The sequence below is a fragment of the Balearica regulorum genome, chromosome 1, assembly GCF_011004875.1.
Source record: "Balearica regulorum gibbericeps isolate bBalReg1 chromosome 1, bBalReg1.pri, whole genome shotgun sequence".
In the NCBI taxonomy this organism is placed as follows: Eukaryota; Metazoa; Chordata; class Aves; order Gruiformes; family Gruidae; genus Balearica; species Balearica regulorum.
Window position 1 is genome coordinate 69,380,027 of NC_046184.1, and position 23,773 is coordinate 69,403,799.

At 41.2% G+C, this 23,773-nt stretch overlaps 1 protein-coding gene across 13 annotated transcripts in view; it reads right to left on the reverse strand.

Moving 5' to 3' along the window:
- The window catches only part of MICAL3 (microtubule associated monooxygenase, calponin and LIM domain containing 3), a 164,261-nt gene that overhangs the window by 23,220 nt on the left and 117,268 nt on the right, over positions 1–23,773 (reverse strand). For 7 of the 13 annotated variants that reach the window (XM_075757201.1, XM_075757181.1, XM_075757164.1 and 4 more), the window contains 10 exons: positions 21,085–21,329; positions 19,182–19,271; positions 15,933–16,070; positions 13,711–13,773; positions 10,406–10,510; positions 9,060–9,188; positions 8,528–8,619; positions 5,092–6,952; positions 4,063–4,157; positions 365–415 (listed from right to left, as the gene is read on the reverse strand). In XM_075757201.1, the coding sequence (XP_075613316.1) occupies positions 365–415; positions 4,063–4,157; positions 5,092–6,952; positions 8,528–8,619; positions 9,060–9,188; positions 10,406–10,510; positions 13,711–13,773; positions 15,933–16,070; positions 19,182–19,271; positions 21,085–21,329 (2,869 nt within the window). The remainder of the gene's footprint in view (positions 1–364; positions 416–4,062; positions 4,158–5,091; positions 6,953–8,527; positions 8,620–9,059; positions 9,189–10,405; positions 10,511–13,710; positions 13,774–15,932; positions 16,071–19,181; positions 19,272–21,084; positions 21,330–23,773) is intronic. The other 6 variants (XM_075757211.1, XM_075757175.1, XM_075757157.1 and 3 more) reach the window with 5 other exon arrangements.

The following is a 23,773-nucleotide window of genomic DNA, read 5'->3' on the forward strand; positions in this document are numbered from 1 at the left end:
CAATTTTGAAGGATGCTGATTAAAGTGTGATGATTCACTTGAACTCATATTCTAAGTATTTAATTGTCTTGAAACCCATTTTGTTCTGAAGCTCAAAAATCATCCACATCACTCTGTACAGCGATGCACTGCTGTGCACTGATAATTGCATGCATTCTAGCCAGACAAACAATTCGGAGCTTAATACATTTTTGGTAGACAACCTCTACAAAGAATTTGCTGCCCATGTCTGCTAACATCTCACGCATGCACAGTCAATGGTTTATGATGTTAGTGCACATGTGATGGGTAGCTATGGATTCAATGGGTTAATATAGGGACATGCAATGCAACAATGGCCAACTAGTGGGAATGGAGACACTACCTTTGACGAATATGATCTCTTGAATGCCAAGGCGTGTGGTACATAAATCGACTTTAAAGGGGGGAATGGTAAAGGAAAAAAAAATAAAAAAAACATACAAAATGAAGCAAAATCAGTTCAACATTGAAAACAGATGCACAGTAATAAAACAAAGCTGTTTTTAAATGAAACATAAAAATGTGCAAATGCTGAACATGACCCAGACTGATGAAGCACAATGGAACTTCTGTCCGCAAAATCAAGTTTCTAGCACTCTCCTGAAGGCAATTAGCTTTAGCAGCCTCTTTGAAGATACAGTCAACTTGGAAATACCTTTTTCTAGAGGAATTATTTGGCCTTTATCTATCTATGGTTTTAATGTCCAGTGAGCAAGTACGCGTACATACACATACAAAGTTTTGGCTTAGGATTTGGAATAATGGGTTACGCTGGGACACGTTTGGTCTGAACCAGCTCACCCAACCATACATTACACTGTCACACGACTCTCCATTTACAATCTGATTTACAACTTCTCTTAGGAGTTGGGTTTATTTCATGGGTTTAAATTTATACTTCATATAAATGATCATTTGTATTTAACTAACATCATAAATCTTCCTCACTGCTTTGTGACAGGAGAAACACCAGAAGACCTCAGAGTGGCTTATGTGTCCTACAGTAATGGAATCTTCCTGTCTAAAAAGAGAGTCTCTAGAGAGCCTGAGGAGCTAAAATTATGAGGAAAAAGGAGAATAGAATCACTACCTTCTCTATCCAAGGACATTCTACATTACCCTGCACCCAAAAATGAGGAAGTAAACTACTCAGGGTTTCTAAGAGAGGCAAATTTCGCTTGTGTCATGAACTACGGAGGGCATTGTGCCATTCTGGGTGAACAGCCAGCATTTTGCATTTTCACATTCAAGTAACTAAAATCAGTCACAAATGAAAAGCCATAGAATAACTTCAGCATGTACGCAAACTTCAGTAAAAAGCAAGCTACCTGCAGTAGCAAAACACATGTCTGATCACAACATCACAGTTGCATGGGAACAACGACAAACACACTCACAATGACACACACCTATAAACACGACACCCACGGGACATTTACATTAGGAACTCTTTACAAGACACTTCTCTTGAAAGACACTACATTAAACAACACCGAATGAATTCACTGCTGATCACAAAGAACAGGCTAAACAGAGCAAGCTGTCTGGGAAGCAAGCTCACTAAAATTACCAAAAAAGCAGCACAAGCAGAATTTCAGTTTAGAGAAGGGGTTCACATAAAAGTTATGTGGCACACAGGAAGTCAACTCTTACCCATAAGAAGTAGCAGGCAGTTTGTAACTTAAAAAAAAAATATAACCCTCACCTCAAATCAGTACAAACCCAGTTTTGTCAGTTTCAAAGTTCAGTTACATTTCTTTTGACAGCAAGGCATTCCAGTGTTTGCATGCATGTTCTACATCCTTGGACAGGATGCAGTAAAACTAGGTAAGTGGAGTGCTCAGCTTTGTTTCCTCTAATAAATTAATTCTCAAAACTATTCTTTAGAAAATAGGCAGATGCTGAGCAAAGAAATTCTCAATGTAATTTCAGCAACAGCAAATGGGAGAAAATGAGATACCACCACCACACCCTTGGCAGAGCTGGTGAGATATTTTCAGTATTAGGATTCCAGGCATCTGCCACTGTCCCCTATCCCTTCCAATGCTTAGTGATGAGATCTTTTTTTCTGCAAAAGCCATTTGAAATCAAAGTAGCTCAGCACAGAGAAAAAAGTGACCATCAAGGCATACCGAAGTCTGACAAGAAGCATGGCCCTTACTGAAGCCCTGCTTCCTCCTGAAGGAGTTTACAAGGCAGAGCAGCAACTCTGTAACTCTTATCTGAACCCCCTAGATTGCACATCTGTCCTCTGCTAGCCACAGGTACCTCATTCTTCTGCATCTCTTGGAAAATGCAGAATTTCTCATGAAACACCTTGAGCGCATGCAAGGAGGAATGGAAAGGGGAGAGAAAAAAAGGGAATAAAATACAAACAAAATAATCTTCCTCTTAGAAGAGATCTAGATTAACTATGGAGAGAGATTAAAAGACAGGTAAGTAAATACAGAAAATTCCTACTTACTTCATCAACTCCTTCTACCATCCTTAAATTCATTAGTTATTCTAATTCATTCCACTATATAGACCTAGAAAGCCTTTCCTATGACACTTCAATTTGCAGTACTTCCATGCCTTTGCCACCTGAGCCAAGTACCAACTAGCTCCTGCCATTTGAGACTGATTTGTGCACACTAGATGAGGTTTGAGACAGGAGGCACAGACCACTGCATGTGTGACACTACCCTCTCAGATGCTCTCTGCTTCTCGAGGTTTTTTAACACGTGAACCAGGCACCACCAGGAAGGGACCGGGGAAACATGTTTTTCATTCTTCAGTACCAGAAGGGCCTTAATGTTCTGCAGGGCCAATGACATCTCCACTTACTCCTCCAAATGTTGCAAGCTCTGCCTAGCAGAGCTTAGAAGCTCTCAGGAATGAAAGAAGGGCTCTTCCCCATTACTATGATTGAGCAGTTCCTTACATTTTTCACTTATTTTTGCATTCATAGTGCCATCCTAAAATTGAAATAAATAGCTTAAAAGCAACTAACTTTGGCACATGGTTCTCACCATATATTTTCCATATATAAATATCTGCAAATAAACTAAATGTATTTTTACATTTTAAAATATATATTTATAAATATAGAAATATTTTACAATATTTATCATTTTATAATATATACATTGTAAAATATATAATAAAATATATAAAGCTCTTTGGGCTTTTATGGAGACCCACTGGTGCATCCTCTTTCCTCGTGAACAACTTCCTTAAAGCATCACTTAAAGTGAAACTATTTTCGCTAGAAAGCTATTGATATGTCTGTCAATATGACATTATAGCACTAGCTAGGGAAGGTTGGTCAGGATCAAGAAACAGCGCTCTCAGAAGAAACAGAGCTCATACCAGACTACACTGGAACGAGAACACCAGGCTAAAACCAACCCCTATATACTGGCATTTCATAGGCGCTCACTACTATGTATTTCAGTTTAACAGTTGTTATCTACATACACAGACATATGGAAATACTCGGCAACTACCAAGAAGTCCTCAAAGAAAACAGGGTCAAAATGGAAGAAACAGCTGATGGCTCTTTTCTCCAAAAAGAGAAGGTACTAATTCAGACTGTACACATTCTCTTCTCCCAGCAAAAATAAGCATGAGCTGCAAAACTGCAGCCTGTAGCTTACCTCTGAGTTGATGATCTGTCTTGACTATGTTCTCAATGTATGTAAAAGTACATTCCTATCTGTAATTTGCTTTAAAGACATTAAAGGTCTATTTTCTGTAGATCATTGGCATGTGCACAACAAGGACAAAATTCACTATTCTGACTGTGATATTCATTGTAAAGTAGTATCACGGTGAGACAACAGATCCTTCATATAACAACAGCGGGCAAAAGCTTGCACTTGTGAAACCAAGTGAAACCAACTTATTTTAGGCAGAACAGTCAGCCAACTTACAGGAAAGCCTGTTCTACAGAAGGAACAGTAAGAACAGAATGAATCATCCAAGTTTCTGATGTGGTTCTCTGAGCCTGTGATCTGAACAATGCTAGATCCATCTAAAATGCATTTCCCATCTGCTTACCTCTCGCTTGGATTTCTGGGAGGAGCGTTCCAGAATATCATCACTGGAGAGGTCAGAGTCCTCGGAGAAACTCAGGTGTTGACGGAGCTGCAAGTCTAAGAAGCCAGGAATAAAAAGGGGAAGTTAGAGAAGTAGTAACTGTTCTTTCTGCAAACATTTCCAAACTTGGTTGATAAATTGATTGAGCTTCAAAAATACTTAGTCCTTTTATGCCAGTCTCAGTTCCTTTGCCTGGGATTACAGAGTGATCAGAGAAGCACTGCTCCACAAAATGATCAATATTAGAAGCTTCATTCTAAAAGAGCATCACTTTCTCCAAATGCTGTTAAAAATAATGGTCATGATTCTCCCTTTGTACTGTATTAATGCTCTTATGAGAGGTACAGCACCTGGATGACAGCAGCTGGCACTATTTTGGATATTTGTGCAAGGCTAGAGAAATATAACGTGTTTGCTTTCAATCCCATTTATGGCTAACTTATTTACTGTATCACAAGTTGCCATTAAACATCTCTGCCGGCACCTGATGGCATGCGAGAGATTTACACGAGGCTGCAAAATCCCCACTTCACATATCAGCAGACACTTTTCCAGATCACAGAGAACACAGGAGTAACGGCACCTCTGCAGTCTTCAGCATCCATGGAGTCAGGTTGAAAGAAAGAACAGACCACCCAAGAAAAGATGAGGAGCAGATTTAAAATAGAGATGAAATGTCACAAATAACTGATTCCAACAAACAATGCTTATTTCTCAAATCGATCTAAGGCAGAAAACAGATGTGCCTTGTACATATCGAGAGTGAAGCTTTTATTAAAGGATCCATTTTTTTCAGTGGTATATCAACTAACCCTGCCAACACACAAACATACAATTCTAGTGGCTAGCACTTATCTTGATCTGCCCATTTGACACTGGGGAGCAGTATCATTCAGCACAGTAGCTGAACGACAAAGTAAGCCAAACCTACTTTCAAAGATAGCTAGCTGTAGGAAAAGTACACAGTGCAGAGGCACGTATCTATTATACCTGCAGCTGTAACCAACGGAGAAGCTTTGTGCTTGCCAGAATCCACAGTGGCACTACTTGAGGGAGTACTTGGGCAGGATTTGTCATCAGTCTTTTTCTTCTTGTCTTTCTTATACCCAGAGAAAACAGACTTCCACAACGACCTAGGCTTTGTTGCTTCCTCTGTTCCACCACTAGATTTGTCGGAAAGCCTGCTGTCATTTTTTGATTTCTTCTCCTTTTTGTTTTTACGAGGAGAGAAAAGAGAAGTTCTTTTCTTACTCTTCCCACTGGAGCCTTCTGAAGAAGTAACAGACCCTTCAGGTCCAGCCACATCAGCAGCAGGAGTGGAGAACTTCTCAATAACAGCATCATGCTTTTGTGTGGATCCCTCTGCTATTTTCAAGGCCAGATGCTTTGGAGAGTCATAAAACAACTCTTTGGTCTTCAAGGGCATAGAAGATGCCTTTCGCGACCTTGTGGCCCCAGCTGTCTCCATATCTTTCATCTTACACAACTGTTTAGCCATGGCATCACGCAGTGCTTGGCTCTTGACAGACTTCTCTCTGGCTCTCATTCTTTCTTCAGCAAGCTCCTTGGCCTCCACAGAAATTTCAGGCAACACTCTCTTCTTTTGGTTAACCCCTCCTTCCATTGAAGGTGGACCACCATTTTCTTTGACCAAGGGCAAAAGAAGTGGTTTCTCAGGCCTTGGCCTACTGGTAGGAGGTGTAAAGAACTTCTCATGAAGGCTCGAGTCCTCTGTCCTGTCATCATATGTGTCTTCTACATCATCAGCAAATGGAATCTCATCCACACTCTCTGCAAAAGACTTTCGCACGTCATCTTTTTTGGCCTGGGTTGACTCTTTGGCAGCAGAGGTCGGCTCATGGCATCGGGGAGCAGGAGGTGTTGATGCTGGTGTTGGAGGTGACCTGGCTTCAACCTCATTCTGCCAGACTGCTTGATGCCTCTTTCTACGCAAAGTGGCTGGTTCTTCATCCTGAGGAGGTGGTGGTGGTGGACTTGATGGAGGAGTAAGCATGGTGGAGTCAGAAGTGTTGAAGCTCTGGCTAGCCATAGTTCTCATGTTAGATGAACTCTCCTGAAGGCCAAGTCCAGAACTGCTGGATACATCCCTCCTTACTTCAGTGGAACTCTTTAGCTCTTTTTCTGATGGAGATTTTGGAGTGAGCAGAGAAATCTGCTCATTTTCTAACTTTGACAGTCCTTGTCTTCTTGGGGTAGGCTGGGGTTTCACAGGATGGATCCTTTCATCCCCTGAAATATTCTCGCTATTAAAAGTCTTCAGAGGAGTTGTCTCAAGGGCAGATACAGTAAAGTTTGTCTCTAAGCGTTTGTTTCTGTCTACTGGGGTGAGCCCTAAGCTCCTCCGTATTTCAGCACTCTTCATCCAGAACTCTTCTACAAGGTTACTCCGTTTCAGGGCTTCTTCTGCAGTAGTAGGGCTCCCCAGTTTTTCCACCTCACTATCCTGGCCCCTAAGGACCAGTTTGGCTAAAGGAGTAGATGTTAAGGCTGGGACAGGCTGGAAACATACTGGAGGCTCCACTGGGGATGGAATGGATGTTTCACTAGAAGGCAAAGGCTGGGAACAGATAGGCATTTGAGCAGAGGTTGGGGATGAAGCCACTGTTGGTGCTGCTGGCTGAGACTCTGCTAGTGATGTAGGTGCAATGGCTTCTGGTGATGCAGCTGGCTGGGATAACACTGGAGATGGGGGCACCAAAGGACTCTTAACTTTCCTGTCTTTGGGAACTTCATCCTTTGGTCCTTCTTCAAGAATGAAAGGCTCAGGAAAAAAGCGTGCCTCTGGAGATTTTATTGCACGGGATACTTCAGCCAGGGGATCTTTTACATCCTACAAAAAATGAAAAACAGAAATATTAATAGTCACCAGGCACATCAGAATAGTGTTCCATTTTTTTGTTTTTAACAAAGTTAGCAATAAGAAAACCATCAAAGTCTCAAAATATGAAGAAACCCACATGTGGCATCCCATTTGCGGGCCTGGAACATCACTTAGGATTTCCCATCTGCCCCATTATATAAACCATACTTTGTAGAAGACAACAAGGCAAATTTACTTTTTGGAAGGAAAAAACCCACTAAACTAAATTCTAGAAATCCATTCCTGTATTTCCTGCTCTCCCTTCAAATCTCCAACACTGTGTATTATGGTGGTTCCTTATCTCAGACAGATATGATGCAAGTCTCTCCAGCTCTCATCAATACAGCACTTTCTGCTGGCATGCTTTCTTAAAGCAAGGAGTGCTTTCTCCGTTAAGAGTAAATTAGGCTGCAATTCCCTTGACCCTTAATGGTCCAGAAGTCTTGGTGCTTGTTTCCTACATCCAGACTGCCATATTACTCAGTAGCACAATCTGTTGTTTTACAATTTAACCCTTTAGCAGTGGACTCGTCTTACTGAGTTCTGGTATTATTCTTTCCAATGACATCTTTTGCACCAGCTTTCTTTTGAATGCAAACAGTTTGGTTTAACTGTACATGACCATTAGACCATGAACCTCTCTATCTGTGTGCTTGTACGACACATAGTAAACACCCAGGTCTTGAGTACTGCATTTAGGCACTGTCCTGATATGAACAATAACTATGTCTAACAGAATCATTAGATGGTCCAGGAAAAAACCCCCCAAAAAACCAAACTAACAAACCACACCTTAATTTTAATAGAAGATGAACGTTGTCTGCAATTGCTGTTGGCAAACTAGCCTTATCCCATAATGTGTCCATTGTAAAAGTAAACTGGTTTATGACAAAACTCTCTGGGATAAAGTCTAATCTTTTAGTAATTCCTTAAAAACAAACACTTGGGAGGAAAAAATTTGAATGGAAATTTTAGGGGTCATGTACTTCCTACTCTTACACACCAGTGGCCGAAAACACCACAGTACTCTTGCATGCGGACTCCAGGGCTGACAACATGACAGTACATCATTGACATGTCCACTTCTTTAAGCTGAACTATGTTGTTATTCTGGAATAAATAAGCACTACTTTGGTTACTACTAAGTAATACAAATATAATTTAGAACTACAACTGCACAGAATCTGCTTTTGGTACAGAAAAGATAGCCACAGCAGGATAAACAGGAAACACCTTACTTATGCTCCTCTCATGCATTATATCTATCACTTGGTAATTGCACAGTGAAATTAAAATGTCCTATATAATTCCTTTTTGGACTTTGTGATGGGAACTTGTCTGACTGTGACAGAGCCATTACACTCTGAAGATAGGAAAGAAAGACAGTACATTATTTTTTAAGTCTAAATGAAGTCAGATTTCAAGAACATCAACATAAATTATAGACACAGGAAAGTCCACTGCTGTCAGTTCTCATTAGTTTTTCAAACTGTTCTGTTGAACTACAGGTAGTGAGTAGAAAACTTCAGAGATTCCCTCTCTTACCTCCGCTTGTTTTGCTTTGGGACTATCAACTGGAGACAAAGGAAGAACACTGTCACTGGATGACTGGATCGGGATGGTTGGCTTGCATGGATCTAGGGAAAGCAAAAATGTTTCCAAAAACATGAGACCACTAATATTCATTCTTTCTTTCTTTTTGCTTTTCTTCTTCTTTTTTTTTTTTTTTTTTAATATTACACACAGGAAGTAGTGACAAATTTCTCAGCTTTTTACAAATTCTAGATTGGACATCGGGAACCTAGTAAAAAAAATTTAAATGTCAAAAATGGTGCAAGTTTTTTAACATAAAAACTTCTACAAGAAAAGGTAGTTAGATGGATCTCATGCTTCAGGAAGCTGTAATTAATGGATTCAGAACATTCTTCTCAAAAATGTTAATGCAAGCACGTACCTTGCCACTGAGAGCAGTGAAATGGTTCAAATCCAAAAAACTGTCTTCTCTTAAATCTAAAAAACATGCAGACTATCTCAAATGCAATTACAATCATTCAAATACTGATGGGAAAGCTATTACCTTCTGTCACACTGCAAGAAGCACTTTCTTCTCCTTCTTCATCTTCATCTTCAGAGACTTTTACTTCTGGCTCTTCTACGCGACCTTGACGTAAGCGAAACTCTGCTTCTGCATCAGATGGGATGTCATCTGATCACAGATGAGGCAGGGGAAAAAAAAACCAAGAGATCTTGGATCCAAGTCCATCAGGACATCTGTTTATTATTTTAAAATCTTTCATAATCCTTTCTTTCTATTCACATGGTGCTAATCATTTTCATGAGCTGAACACCTAAATGTTTCACTCCTTCTTCTGTATGCTAGAGACATGTAAGCAGTAAATGATGGACTATTAGTAGAAATAACTGAATTAGCAATTCAAGTCATACCTTACCAGTTTTCTGGAAATTTTTCAATGTTTTCTGGCATATGCAGTTCATTTTACACTAGCAAGGGAAGATTACTGGCATAATACTGTGGACTTTTGTCCTGGTTTCAGCTGAGATAGAGTTAATTTTCTTTCTAATAGCTGGTATAATGCTCTGTTTCAGATTTAGTATGAGAATAGCATTAATAACACACTGATGTTTTCAGTTGTTGGGAGGCAGTTCTAGTGTCTACACTAAGTCAAGGACTTTTCAGCTTCCCAGGCCCTGCCAGGTGCACCAGAAGCTGGGAGAGCACAGCCAGGACAGCTGACCCAGACTGGCCAAACGGACATTCCCTGCCATAGAACGTCATGCTCTGCATGTAACTGGGGAAGCGAGCTGGGAGGCGGGATCGCTGCTCAGAAACAGACTGGGCATCTGGTTTGGTGTTTTTTTCCCTGCATGTGGTAAGCAATTGCATTTGTGCATTGCTTGTTTTATTATCATTATTACTGTTGTTATTACTATTATTATTGCTGTTATTATTATTATTATCTTCCTTTGTTATCCTATTAAACTGTCTTCATCTCAACCCACGAGGTGTTTTTTTCATTCTCCTCCCCATCCCCTTGGGGCAGGGAGGGGTGAGCGAGCAGCTGCATGGTGCTTAGCTGCCAGCTGGGGCAAAACCACCACAACTTTTCAGAAATTTACTTCCATTTCTCTTATTCAGCAGGATTAGTACTGAATATGGACACAAGGCCGAGCCCTCTAGTTAGCAGATGGTGAGAGGACACGAGAAATTTATTTTACAACCTCTGGCATTGAAGCTTTTCTGTTTCTTTTTGTCCTTCACTCCTGGCTCCCTTTTGACTATTTGAAACAAACTCCTACATCACTAAACATAAGATCAAGTTTAAGTACTCTCACACAAAGTGTTCTCTGCCAATACAATTCTGTTAACATAACAGGTTTAAATGATGCATGGTGGTACCCTACCGTCATCCAGCTCTGCACCCGTGTCTCCTTCTTCACCTGCCTGCCCTTCTGTGTCTGCAGGCTCTGTGCCCAGCTCGTCCTCCACATCATTATCCTCACATGGAGCTAGAATATATTCAAATATTGAGGGAAAAAAAAAAAAAAGAAAAAACCCAACCCTATACAATTAAAAAGTTCTACATTGAACTGTACCAACAGTTTATAGTGGACATATTTATTAATTACTGCCAAAACAAGAAATCTTGAAATGTGCCACCCAGAAAGACATTTATGGTGAAACCATACTTCCAGACTCCAATGAATCAAGGAATGCTTGCCTTTGGGGAGTCTCCAAGGTATTTGCAGTGAAAGCAGCCAGGGATTTTCTGAGCAACAGGCCTTGTCAAAAATTAAACAAGAAAGGGACTGGGAGGACATCAAACCAGAATAACGTTTACTGTTCTTTCAGGAAGATTATTGGTTTTTTTTTCCTTTACCACACCAGAACAGTTACAACCATTTTATGGCATACGTGTATTAGGTGAAAACTGAAATCTCACAATGTACCACAACTGTTCATCTTGAAATTGAAACAAGTTTTTAATGGTGTAAGTCAGAGACAGAGTCTAGCTCTGGGATTGATCATTATTACGTTTGGAAACTGTTTAACTGTGCAGCTACAGTATTCTTTGTTAAAAGGGTCTAAGAGACTTGATATACTGTACAGGTAAGTAGGACACAAATTAATTGAGATATTTTTAAGTAAATAAAAAGATATATCCAAAACTTTCTTTTCTGTTACAGATCATAATTTGATTTGCTGAGTCAAAGAAAAGATTCTTGAATTTATAACTCTGAAAAGGGCATTTGACGTTACTACTTGCGACAGGATTTAATTACAGGAGGAGAGAGAAGACCAAATTGTGGGATCTAAATTCCATTATTAAATAATACTTTTTTAAAAAACTTAAATCTTATGACACCTTGTCCCATCTCTAGTGCTATAGGTGATTTTCCTACTTTTTTTTTGTTAAGCATTTTCATAAAACATAATTTAAATATATAAGAAGAAGCGAGCACTTCCAGGTGTTGTTTTTTTTTTCCACAGTAGAGTCAGTCAACTACAATTTTAGATTTGTGCAGTGAGTCAGCATCAATTCACATTCAACAACATGCAGACATTTAACTCTGTTGTATATCCTATTGCAAATGCGTACACAGTCAGCATGTATTATTATGCACAACGCTTGCTAATTATACACATAGGATATGGTCCTATAACAATGATAACAGATATATTTATAACCTTCTTGGCTGCACCTATACCAGTAAACTAAGTGGTGCAATGCATACAGTGTCATACAGTCATCTTTAGGTGGGCTCCTGGCGTGAGTCCCAGTAGTTAGTTCCCACGGTAGGGCTAGAGGCTGTTTCCAAAAGGCAGTCCGGATGCAGCCCCCTGACTCTGGATGGCAAAAAAGTTCAGCCATATGGGAATGAATCATGCTGTGCCGGCTTTCTCCTGAGTCAGGGAGTAGGCCCTGATCCTTTTTGTTTACTAGTGACGACATGGCTTTTGGAACAGTTTATATTCTAGCATTGATAATTAAGACAATCTTGAAACCAAACCAATCCTCCCTCAAATGGAGGTCTTGCAGTCTCTTCTCTCTCTCTAATACAGTTTTTTTGCTTATTTCAAAACACAGCCTTCAGCAGGTGGTTTGTCGTCTTCCTTCAACCTGATAATTTCTCTTTTCCCATGCTTTTCCCCGCTGTAGTATTAAGACAGACTAACATGGGCTAGTTTGCTTTCTGTCAGCTACAGTAAAAAGGCAGTTAACACTTACGTGTGATAAAGCACTGGCCTATTCCCTTACGTCAGAGGCTTATAAAATCCAGAATCTTAGATGTCAAGCGTAGGAGACTGAATCATATGGCAAAGGTTGGACGGCCCACAGGGGCATTTACAAATCTACTGAACAAAACCAAACTGCGTCCCAGTCTGATTGTTGCTTAGGCATGCAGTAGCTTATGTTATTTTGGAAATAATAATGTAATTGGATGGTTTTATGGTAGCAGCAAATGTGACTAATCTTAATCAAAACTTGCAAAAATGTAGCTCTGATGTTAAGAATATCTAACACCACTAGGTACGTGTGTGTCTTCAGATCCAGAAACCATGAACTGACGTGACACACATAGGGAGTATCGGAGAGAGAGGAGAAAATAAATTCTTACATAGGTTGGTACACAAAACTCAACAGAAGATTACAGATGCATAGATAAGTAACAACTTGGTACAAGGGTGGATCCCATTTTGAGGGACATGAAGAGCTTGCAGGTGGCTGGTTATATTATACATATACTGTGCATATACGTATATACAGTTAGGATAAGGAGCAAGAGGCCAAAAGCTGTCACACAATAACTCAGAAGCTACACACTATGGCAGCCAGAAACTGGGATCAGCACTTGGTTCATACCAGCTAGCAGCCGTGAGCAGACTGCATTGTGTGCAGACGTCTTGTAAACACTGCTGCCTTGCCAAAGCAGCAGCAGCAGCAAAGTTTTATAGGCAAGCTAGCTATTCTGCTGTGCCAAAGCAACTTAGATCAACTACCTAGTCACAAACTACTGCTGTTCCACTGATTTAGAAACCTTCACCACTTTACACAAATTTACTCCCTTACTCTAATCCCAGAATCTTCATGCTCATTGGTTTTGTAATAGAGCTTAGAGGACTACAGAAAATAAGCATTTGAGCTCTACCATCCCTTCAACCTTCCTAAATAACGTGAACCCCAAGTCAAAGGAGACACAACGGACATCACTGTTCCCAAAGATCCCAGCTTCAACCTTATTCTTCTTTCTTGTGCTCTTCACCAGATAACTAGAGTTTGCAGTTGCTACAGAGAACTGCAATTGCTTTAAGTACTCTCTGTCACTTGATCATTCAACTGCAAGAAAGCCCCGTGTTCTTTTAGTCAAGGAGCTTGGGGAAGAATAACTGGTCCGGTCTTCAGTTTACAAAGCAAATCAAAGCACTCAACTAGATTCCTCCTACTACTTTATTACACCCAAGACAACCTCTCTGTTTGGCCTGCCTTCAGAAGGGTTACAACGAATGTCGAGTTCATGCAAGAAGGGACTGTCTGAGCAAGGCGTGCATGCACACTCCCCCTTCCTCCCTCCCTCCACGTCTAGGCATGCAGTAGCGACAGGGCCGTAAGTTCCAGGGTTAAAGTACCAGCTGAGCTGCTGAAGGCATGGAGAAGAGACGGGCAGGGTTATTGTGCATTGGAATACATAGAACATCACCAAACTACCTCCAGGGACCGTCTCCAGCCACGCCTGTACCGCCTCATGGCGTACGGAAGGAAGGTCGGATGCTGAATTTAAAAAACAATAAATTGTAAGAAATCAAAATTAGACCATTCAGTAAGCGTCTAAAACAGAAGAGTGACAAAGGGAAATTTTTCAGTAGCACACACAGGAATAAAACCTATGAGATGTTAAAGAATCAGTTCCAGACTTGGGATTTAAATCAAGATCTAATCTTCCTTTAGGATCTGTAATGTTAGAGGAACTACGGATGGCACGGTGAGAAAAACACCGCATCTGACCAGCAGGTTGTTGCTGCTGTGCTCCACTTGAAACTCTGCAGAGGAGGGAAACTAGAAGATGAAAGAGTGGAGCAACGAGAGGGGTGGTCACAACAGGCATCCCAGAACCTGTGGTGCCCAGGTGCAAATGCCAGCAGACGAAGAAGAGCACCCAAAGCACAACGAGAGAGGCTTCTGTGTATTCTAACACTATCCCAGGCTTTCGCATCAAACCCTATCGCCACTGCTACTGATGGGTTCTCCAAACACCTCACATCACAGAACACAGCTCAGCCAGGAACAAATTTGTCTATTGAACTCAAGCTGAAAACTTACAGCGTATCCACAGGTACTTACTGGCAATGGCCCTTTCAAAAAAGAAACTGCTGATGCGCCTGCACCCACCTGTACTGCATGACAAAGTAATTGAAGCAGCTGATCTATTGATCAGGATTGTCCTAGTGTGCCCCAGTTTTAGGGGACAGAAAGGAAATACTGCCTTCCTTCCCAAAGGAAGTTGGAAAGACCACAAGATCAATTTTGGAAGGATCATCTTTTGCTGGCAGCTGTACCAATACAGCATGGAAAAATGGGAATTATAAAATACAAATTAAAAGAAAAATTTGGAGATGACAGTGATACAGACCCTCAAGCAGAAGGTAAAGTAATCTTAATTGTAGTAAGCTTAAGAAACTGTTTTAACATTTGTAGCATTTTTAAACGCTAAGAGCCCACTCTAGCAATACTGAATGTTAGAGACAATTGAACACAACCTATTTCTGTGGTTACAGTGGAAAGGAAATACCCATCGCTTATTTGTAGGGAGCAGATTTCATACCAGAAAATCCCAGTGCATTCTACAAACTGCAATTATAAGTGTACCCAAACTGATCTGGAACTGTGTATCAGGTTGGACCACAATTAAAAAAAACACCAAACATCTAGAACTACAAGGAAAAGTTAATTATCTGGAATGGAATATGATCAGGCAACATAAGGTAAAGACCTAGGCATTTTTAATAGAGATCAGTCATTAACTTAATTTCACATTTGCTATAAAAGACACCCCTTCCAACACCATACTTACTCCCTCTACACTTCTGGCACAATGAAGACACAGAGAATGCTACTCATCAACTGCATGGTTAACTTTTATTAAGCCTAGGCTTCTGTATAGGTAAAGTGCCTATGACATACTTACCTTAAGACACACTGTAATATAGTCTAGAATAAGGTCAGCTGGGACTGCTGGAAGGTGCTTACAGGAGAGCTAGACTATTGGCATTTTCCCCCCTCCAAAGTTTTCCTTTAAGTAACTGGCAACTCTCAGAGGTCACACCTCACTTTAAAAAATAGATACGCTGTCAAATCTCAAACACAGGGAGTCAAAACCACCACTGATCAGATTTGCAAGTCCTTTGAACCCCATCATTCTCTACTTACACCAGATGTAGTTAAACACTTTGAAAAGCAGCAGCACAGGAGTATGCTCAACAGAGAAGCTGACCCTGTTCAGTCTTTGCTGTAGTAGCCACACAACACAGCCCTTCAGCGTTCCTTAAAGAGGCGCAGAGTCCTCGCTGTCACAAAAAGTGCGTGACAGGCTCTATTACTATCCCTAAAGTCAGTTACCGAGGGCTGGTTGCCAGCTCTATCAAATTATGTGTGTAGTGAGGAAAAATGCTATGGAGTCAAAGCAGGCAGACAAACGGGTCAGAAGAAGTCACACCACCACGGAGCTGAGAAAGCAGTCATTTTAAGTAGACACTGACCTGAAAAGCAAAACGTTTAAGCAAGTGTAATTTCAGTGTAATTTGAAAGTAGTTCCTTTCAATCTCTGCTGCCCCTGTGGAAGTACACTACTCTTGAAGGGCACAGAAGCAACAGAGTTAAACAGCTGCAACCATGATTCAGGAATTGATGGTGCAGGGCTGGGGGGAGATTACCTCTGGAGGTGGAGGACTTTGAGGTTGGGACCATTTTTTCCTCCTCCTCTTTTTCACGGATGTGTGTCCAGTGCACATCTGCCAGGATCTCCAGAGGATCAACCGGATTTACAATCTGCTGCAGTCTAAGGTTTCCAGCTAGCAGGAGGAGGGCATGGCATACCAGGTTGTAGGCAGGGTGTATGAAGGACAGGGAGGAAAAGATGGGAGAACAGTGGAAAGGAAAGGTAACACATCGTAGGAAAGGAAATAAGAAAAAAAGAAAAGAAAATATTACTGGCTAAGATCAGTTTGCAAGACAGACAGAAAAAGCTCAGCATTGTGTGTGCACGCATCCATCAATACAGCGCTCCTCACACTTCCCATTGAAGCTGAATAATGCCATTCCAAAGGCAGAGAGATGCTATTAAAAACATCATTGTAGATTATCTCTATTGCAAGCAGCTTCGCTGAAATGAAACACATTCTCTGGGTGTCCAACAGTATGTGGTACATAAATACCAGTTTAGCCAAAATTTCCACCTCCTTCAGCCTATTCATTATGATTATTGCCAAAGATGTCTTAAAGGCAAGGGACAATCTGCATTGTAGTTTGATGCACCAAAACAAAAGGTCTTTCATTCCCTACTATTGGTTAAGCACTCCCTTCTATGCTGGGTACATATTTCTTCATGAATTAAATTACATGATGGATCTCTGAGTTTCACGTGTGTGTATGTGCATATGCACACATGGGCGCATGCTTATTTTAGCACTTAAAACACTACTTTGTTTACTCCTGCTCTTTTGTGTGGACTCGTTTGAAGGGTAGATTTTTTTTCTGAAGAATAACAGCATGTTCATTATGACTTAGCAGCCCCCAGACCTCCCCAGAAGGGAATTCCTGTCGCACAAATGAATTTATTTAAAAGAAATTGCATTACTCCTCAATTACCTGCCTACACTAAGCTCCAGCTACTTATGGAGTGTCGAAGGGAATAATGGGCACCTAAAGCAACCAATAAGCAACTTGTTTAACTTCTACAGAACACCCAACTTGGGACCATCTACCCTGAAGTAAGTATTATATTCATAGACCCTGTCTCTATTGTTATCTGCTATGTGGCTCTAGCTCAGGTTTTATTTACCCATAATAAAACAACTCATTCTACAGGGAGCAGGAGTTCAGCATCTGCAGGAGTGGTCTTCAAAAGCAAATGACTCATCCTGAAAGGAAAATGCCCACTTACTTTATGAAATAGGAAGTCAATTTTCACAACAGCTGGATTACCACTGAGTAAGGCAAAACATTGCTTCAGCAGTTTAGAACCTCAAAAGCAGTTAGATTTTCATATGGTGCACTCGTGTTTGAAGGAAATAAGAAACATTAGCAGCATTGAGAGGTTGCGCTCATTATTTCCTGCTGTCTTGTTTTAACAAAGTTCCTCTCTCCAGGCCATGTCTTCCCCAGACATGACAATGTGTTTGGGACTTACGTTTCAGGAATGACTAGGTGTGAGACATGACATTAAAACTGCAGAAGAAACAGGCAGAAGGAACTGCAGGAAGGACAGAATCACCAGCTGGTCATTAAAGGGGAAAAGGGTTCAGACACAAAAACTCAAATGCAGAGCCGGATTCGCAATTTAGCCAAGTATTTAGCAGATTTATGTCTGTGTCGCTTCATCAGACAGCTTTCGTATCAATTAGCACAACCACATGGTCTACCAGAGCTACCGGACATCCTGCAGGGACAGGAACCCAGGCTTTTCTCACTCCGTACCAAAGCACTCGCATGCAGGCCCCAAGATAAGTAGAGTTAGCATTTGCATCGCCACACAAAATTTTGTGTTAAAAGGTTTAGGTTTGCCAGCAATGGCTGAGAAGTATATAGTCACTCAGCAAGGCTTGCAAAGAGCAGGTCCCACGTGATCTGCATGTTTTAAAATGGATTTCTCTGGGATTTAGACTAGTGTAACGTACACACCTTGAGTTACTCTGCAAGTCTCTAGACAAAGGCCTGAGCCTGTCCTGATTAAGGCATGGGTCCTTCTCACCTTTTCCAGTAAATAAATAGCAGCACAGCCGGCCATGAAGGACTGCTGCTTGGCTAACAGGCAAACCTAATGTTTCCTTGAAGTCTAAATACTTGAAAATTTAAGACAACACCTGCTTTGCAGGCAGCTGGACATTAATTGCACTTACATTTGGAAAGGTAGCTTTCCCCTCCAGTTCCACTGTAGCACCTACCAGCACACTATAAGCAGGAGGGCAGTCTCAGTGTTTAACGGAGAGAGAAGCCACCTGCAAATCACCTCCTTAGGAGCCAGGTCTAAAGCACACTAGGCAACTGCAACAGGGGAAACTTCTTCAGTTATGCTCTTCAGCCATCTTACTAATACTTCTCATTCTTACCATCAGAAAAGTTAGATTGGAAAAAATCATAAAACCTCTTTTTTTTTTTCTTTAAAAAAAAAAAAGTCAGAAGCTAAGCTACAGTTGTTACAACCATAAGCTGCAAAATATGCAGTTTGACAACTGCATATGCCCTCTTACCTGCAGGAAGGTACTTGGAATTTCCTCTTATGTATTCTGGCTCTAATGAACCACATTGAGGGAAATAAGGGATTAACAAGCTATTAGGACCACATGCTTCAAAAAAAAAAAACCACCAAAAAAAACCCACATGAGAATGCATCATGGAAAATAACACAAGCAGTCAGACTGGAATGTCAGATTAATTTTATGTCCATTATATGACTGTTTGAAAAATCTTGAGGGATCACCACAGCTTGATTAGCTTCCCCCACAGACTCTCCCCACAGACACACACTCACAAAGGACAACAACAAAAAAAAAATGCAAGTTTGCTGACACAGGCAATCGAAAGGCAGTACTTCTGATGTGTCCTGTGTGTCTGACATATTGCACAGGTGCAATTACTCTGTGTGTACGGAACAAACCTGAAACTCCTAAATACATGAGGATGACTCTTCACGCACATTACAGTAGCAAATTGTCCAGGTTTTCTAGGTATCCTGTTTCAAGGTACTTGACAGCTTTATCTTTTTCCTAAAACCAGTGGCAATGTCAGACCTGATATATGGGACTTGGACAAGGAGATAGAAGATAACAACAGCTACCAAATAAGTTTTGAGGGAGCTGGTAAAGCAATTAAATAAAACACAGAAACTTCTCATGTGGGACCTGCTCTTTAAAAACATTCCCCGCTCCTTTGGGGAAATGGAAGTGGAGATGGTATACGGGTACCTTTAAATGTACCCGTGTCCTCTTCATTTGAAAGACGTTGAAGCCAGAGGCCTTGCTGCAGCTCTCTCTCCCAAGGGCAATACTCCCCCTCTACAGCAGAGGGAACCACACATCCATATATAACACCAGACACGCGTGTACACACACAAGCGATGGAGAGAGAGAAAGAGAGAAAGAGAAAGGACAGAATCAGAGAGAGAGAGACTGTCTGGAAATCCAGCAACTCCCCATACTCCCACTCTATTCAAAGTGTCTGACAGGAAAACTGCTCGAATGAAACAATGTCTGTCCAAGAAAACCATGGTTTAGAGACTAAACACACAACATGCATGTTACCATACTTAAAAAGCAGTCTTGACTTCCACAGACTTCGGTTATGGAGATACAGCTCCTATGTTGAAAAAGTAGCCAAGCAGCCTGCTGAGGTCATCAACAAAACTGCCACTAAGATTCAAAAAACTGGACCTCTGCATTAGGCAGCCAAAGACCTTTACGAAGAAGCTCTGTGGAGTCTACTAGCTTTCACAGAAAGGACATGTGAGTACAAAGACAAAGACAAGATCAGTGAGAAATTTGGCATGGTGGCAAAACACTGGAAACACGTCTATTCTTAGCACAAACTTTGCATTTTGGTGACTGAGACAAACACAGGGGAAGGAGTCTTTCCCTAAGATTTTCCACAGAAATCCCTCAGAGCTAAAATGGGAACCACCTGAACTCCCTGATTGCAGCCCTGAGGAGGAGGACTTGGGGGTATTGATTGATGAGAAGCTCAACATGAGCCGGCAGTGTGTGCTTGCAGCCCAGAAAGCCAACTGTGTCCAGGGCTGCATCAAAAGAGGTGTGACCAGCAGGTCAAGGGAGGTCATCCTGCCCCTCTACTCTGCTCTTGTGAGACCCCACCTGGAGTCCTGCACCCAGCTCTGGGGGCCCCAGTACAAAAGAGACATGGAGCTGTTGGAGAGAGTCCAGAGGAGGGCCATGAAGATGATCAGAGGGCTGGAGCACCTCTCCTATGAGGACAGGCTGAGAGAGTTGGGAGTGTTCACAGCCTGGAGAAAAGAAGGCTCCGGGGACATCTAATTGTGGCTTACCAGCATCTGAAGGGGGCCTACAGGAAAGATGGAGAGGGACTGTTTTTCAGGGAGTGTAGTGACAGGACCAGAGGTAATGGCTTTAAACTAAAAGAGGCTAGATTTAGATCAGATATTAGGAAGAAATTCTTTACTGTTAGAGTGGTGAGGCACTGGAACAGGTTGCCCAGAGAGGTTGTGGATGCCCCCTCCCTGGAAGTGGTTAAGGCCAGGCTGGATGGGGCTTTGGGCAACCTGGTCTAGTGGAGGGTGTCCCTGCCTGCAGCAGGGGGGTTGGAACTGAATGATCTTTAAGGTCCCTTCCAACCCAAATCATTCTATGATTCTATGATTTCTCAAGGCCATCTTTTAACTAAGGATAGCTATAAGCAGCTTCTTCTGGGATGCCCTGATGACAATTACAGGGCATTACACCTTAGTGAGGCACTCTGCAAAACTGAAAACACTGCCTCCACAATGCTTCCAGCTCTTGCTGCCAAAGAACAAAGGGCACATTCAAATCCAATTCCCAATAATAATAAAAAACAACACTAAAACAATACAGTGTCACAAAGCTGTGAATTGCACATGTTGGCATGGTGTATGGGAAGCATATTGTGTTGGTACTAGTGTTGTAACTGCCCTGTGGGCAAAGATCTTCTGTGTCCAGAATGATCCACCTAAAGCTTTCCTTGACAATAACTCCCTCAAAAATCACAATAAAGAAGTGAAAGAAGAAGAAAACTTTTCCATAGAAAACTTTTCTCATTCTGCATGGCAAATACTCAACTCAGTTTTCCCTGCTGAAAGGAAGGACAAATCAATCTAACCTTCACTTGACTCCTCATCTTCTGACTCTTCATCTTCTTCCTCCTCCTCCTCCTCCTCGTCTTCTTTGTCCTCAAATTCATGATTTTCTTCAGCCTCAATCTCTTCTTCACTCTTTCCCTTCAGGAGGGCATGGATACGTACAGCCTCTTTCCATGGCACACCACCCAAGTCTGAAGGGGGTTGCTGAGGCAGCAGTAGTTCATCATCTTCTTCATCTTCCTCCTCCATCTCAGACTCTGAACTACTGTAAGAGTTTAGAAAAAAGATAAAGAAACAATTAGTTACTGTTTCCTAGATCGCTCTTAGATCACTGACAAGTTGTTTCAATGCATACAAGGCCAAAATGTACAATGGAAACCATAATACTAATTTTCTGCTTTCAACATTTCACAAGCATTTTAGTGACAGCATCGTGTGGGCTGCAGTATGGTCCTTGCCCTGCTTCTTTAAAAGAAGGTGAAGCAGCAGCAAAATGCCTGTGAAGCCAAGTCCAAATATTTGCGCTGCATTAATTGTTACAGTCCATGACAGTTGAATACAGCAGAAAGAAACTACTTTCTTCATATCACATTGCTTTGGATAAACTGGTGTGAGAGTTCTTAGCAGTGCCAGAATGTAGAAGGTCACATCTTTTGATAATGGCAGCTACTGCTAGCATTTTGGATGGCTAAGATGCTTTTGGCGCTTGCTGGGGTGAACCACAGATGGCTTTGGGAGTGGAAAGAACACACAACACAACTATCAGGCCAAAGAATACAGCATGTGAACTAAGGAGAGATGAAGAAAACAAAATACAAAATTCCTCACTTTTCTACATCACAGACAGAAGTATAATATGTATCCAATTAAGTACACAGTATACATAGTGGCAAGAAACCGTAGGAAGCAGTGCAAGGTTAATTACAATAATGAGCTTATTCTTACAGCAAAGTCTAAAACATGCAAACCAGTAAATCATTAGTGCTTTTTACCAGACATCTCCGTTTAATTCTAACAGTTCCTAAGTATAAGCAGGAGGGGCAAGAAATGTAACTGCCTGTACAATGACATTTAATCTAGCTCACTCTCACATGCTGGACTACCTAGAGGTACTGAGGAGAAAGATGGTCGCATTTGTCACTGGAAAATGAATGCAAACTACAGTGCATTCAGAGAATATATCTGCAGGGTGAAAACGTCCTCTTCTTTTGTTTTTCCTTAATACATCATTGTCATAAAAGAACTGCATTTACTAGAGCAACAGTTGGATGCTTCCCATATAAATCTTAAAAGGCCCAAATTCATCTGGATTAAAGGAGAAAACTGTGAATGGTTAAAGTTTGGGCAAATCATCTGAGAACAGTATTCTACTGCTGCTGCTTCCTTATGACAGCCTCTGGCAAAACCCACTCCATATAGACAACAAGAGGGAAAACTGACAAGTTGAAAATAATGAAGTTTAAATTTCATGTAGGTCTATAAATTATAATGTGTAGAGTTGTTGTAATTCTGTTTCCCATACACAGGTTTTATTACAGTGTGTAACAAACTAGCAGTTTCAAAAAAAATTATATATGGCAGCACTCTTTTGCTTACATTGCAGATAAACATACTCAGGTGCAGAACTTCAAATTACTCTGACACTACATGAACATATCATATTTACATAATTTCATTCATCTACTCGTCTGAGAGACTATCTTTGATAGCAAAGCTAGTAAGGAAAACACCACTTTTTTCATGCTCTGATGGTCATGTACTTCTGTCCATAGGCTCTTAAATTCTCACCATTTTGCATATTTATAACGTTATTTTGGTCAAATTACAACCCACTTTTTCACAGCATAAACCGAATACTTGGTTTTAACAGGTTGCCTGGTTTTCACATGCTAAATACTGGATACAAACACCGTTGCATGCCATGGACTCAGAGCATATGCCAGGAGACCAAAGCATATTCCAAATGCTTTACACAGCTATTGTCACAGAGATAAAAAGTGCTGTTCCCCTCCTCCCTGATTAACTTTCCCACCCTTTGGTATGGAAATAAACCTGACAGGTGCTGCATGCTGGGGTTTTGGTGTGCTGTCAGTAAGGTTTACGGCTGCTCTAACTGTTGCCATGATTGCTGAATGGGATGAGCTACTGCTCTTCAACCAGCCAGCTTATCGCATGCAATATTGACGACATAAATTCTTTACCACATAGCTCACTTTACCTTCTTTGGCTTTTATTTATAACTTGGGTTTTGTTTGACCTTTGAATACTGAGAAATGAGAAGCTGAAAGACAGCAGTGAGATGGCCTGGTATAGCGGGCATTCCTTTCAGCATGGCAACTCTGTGCCACAGGAATTAATTCAACAGCTAAAATTGTTTTCTTCTATAAAGCAGAGTATAGGTTGCTTTATAGAATTTGTGTAAGCAGTTGAATATCTCATTAAAAGGTGTACCTACACAGATTTAGTGCTAAGGAGAAGAACCAAAACCTGAACTGTGGAAACGAAGCTCTTCTCTTCCCTTGCCATACAAACCCATGCAGCACAAGCTGTCCTGGACACTCCTTTGAAAGGCCACAGGCCTTCGAAAGGCCAAAACTGCAGATGACATACCGCGAGCTATTGCAAATTAAAGGGGATGAATAAGGTATCCAAAGGGTTTGCCGCCCCTCAAAAGCTACAGACTCAGGATTTGGTTGCTTAAATTATTTT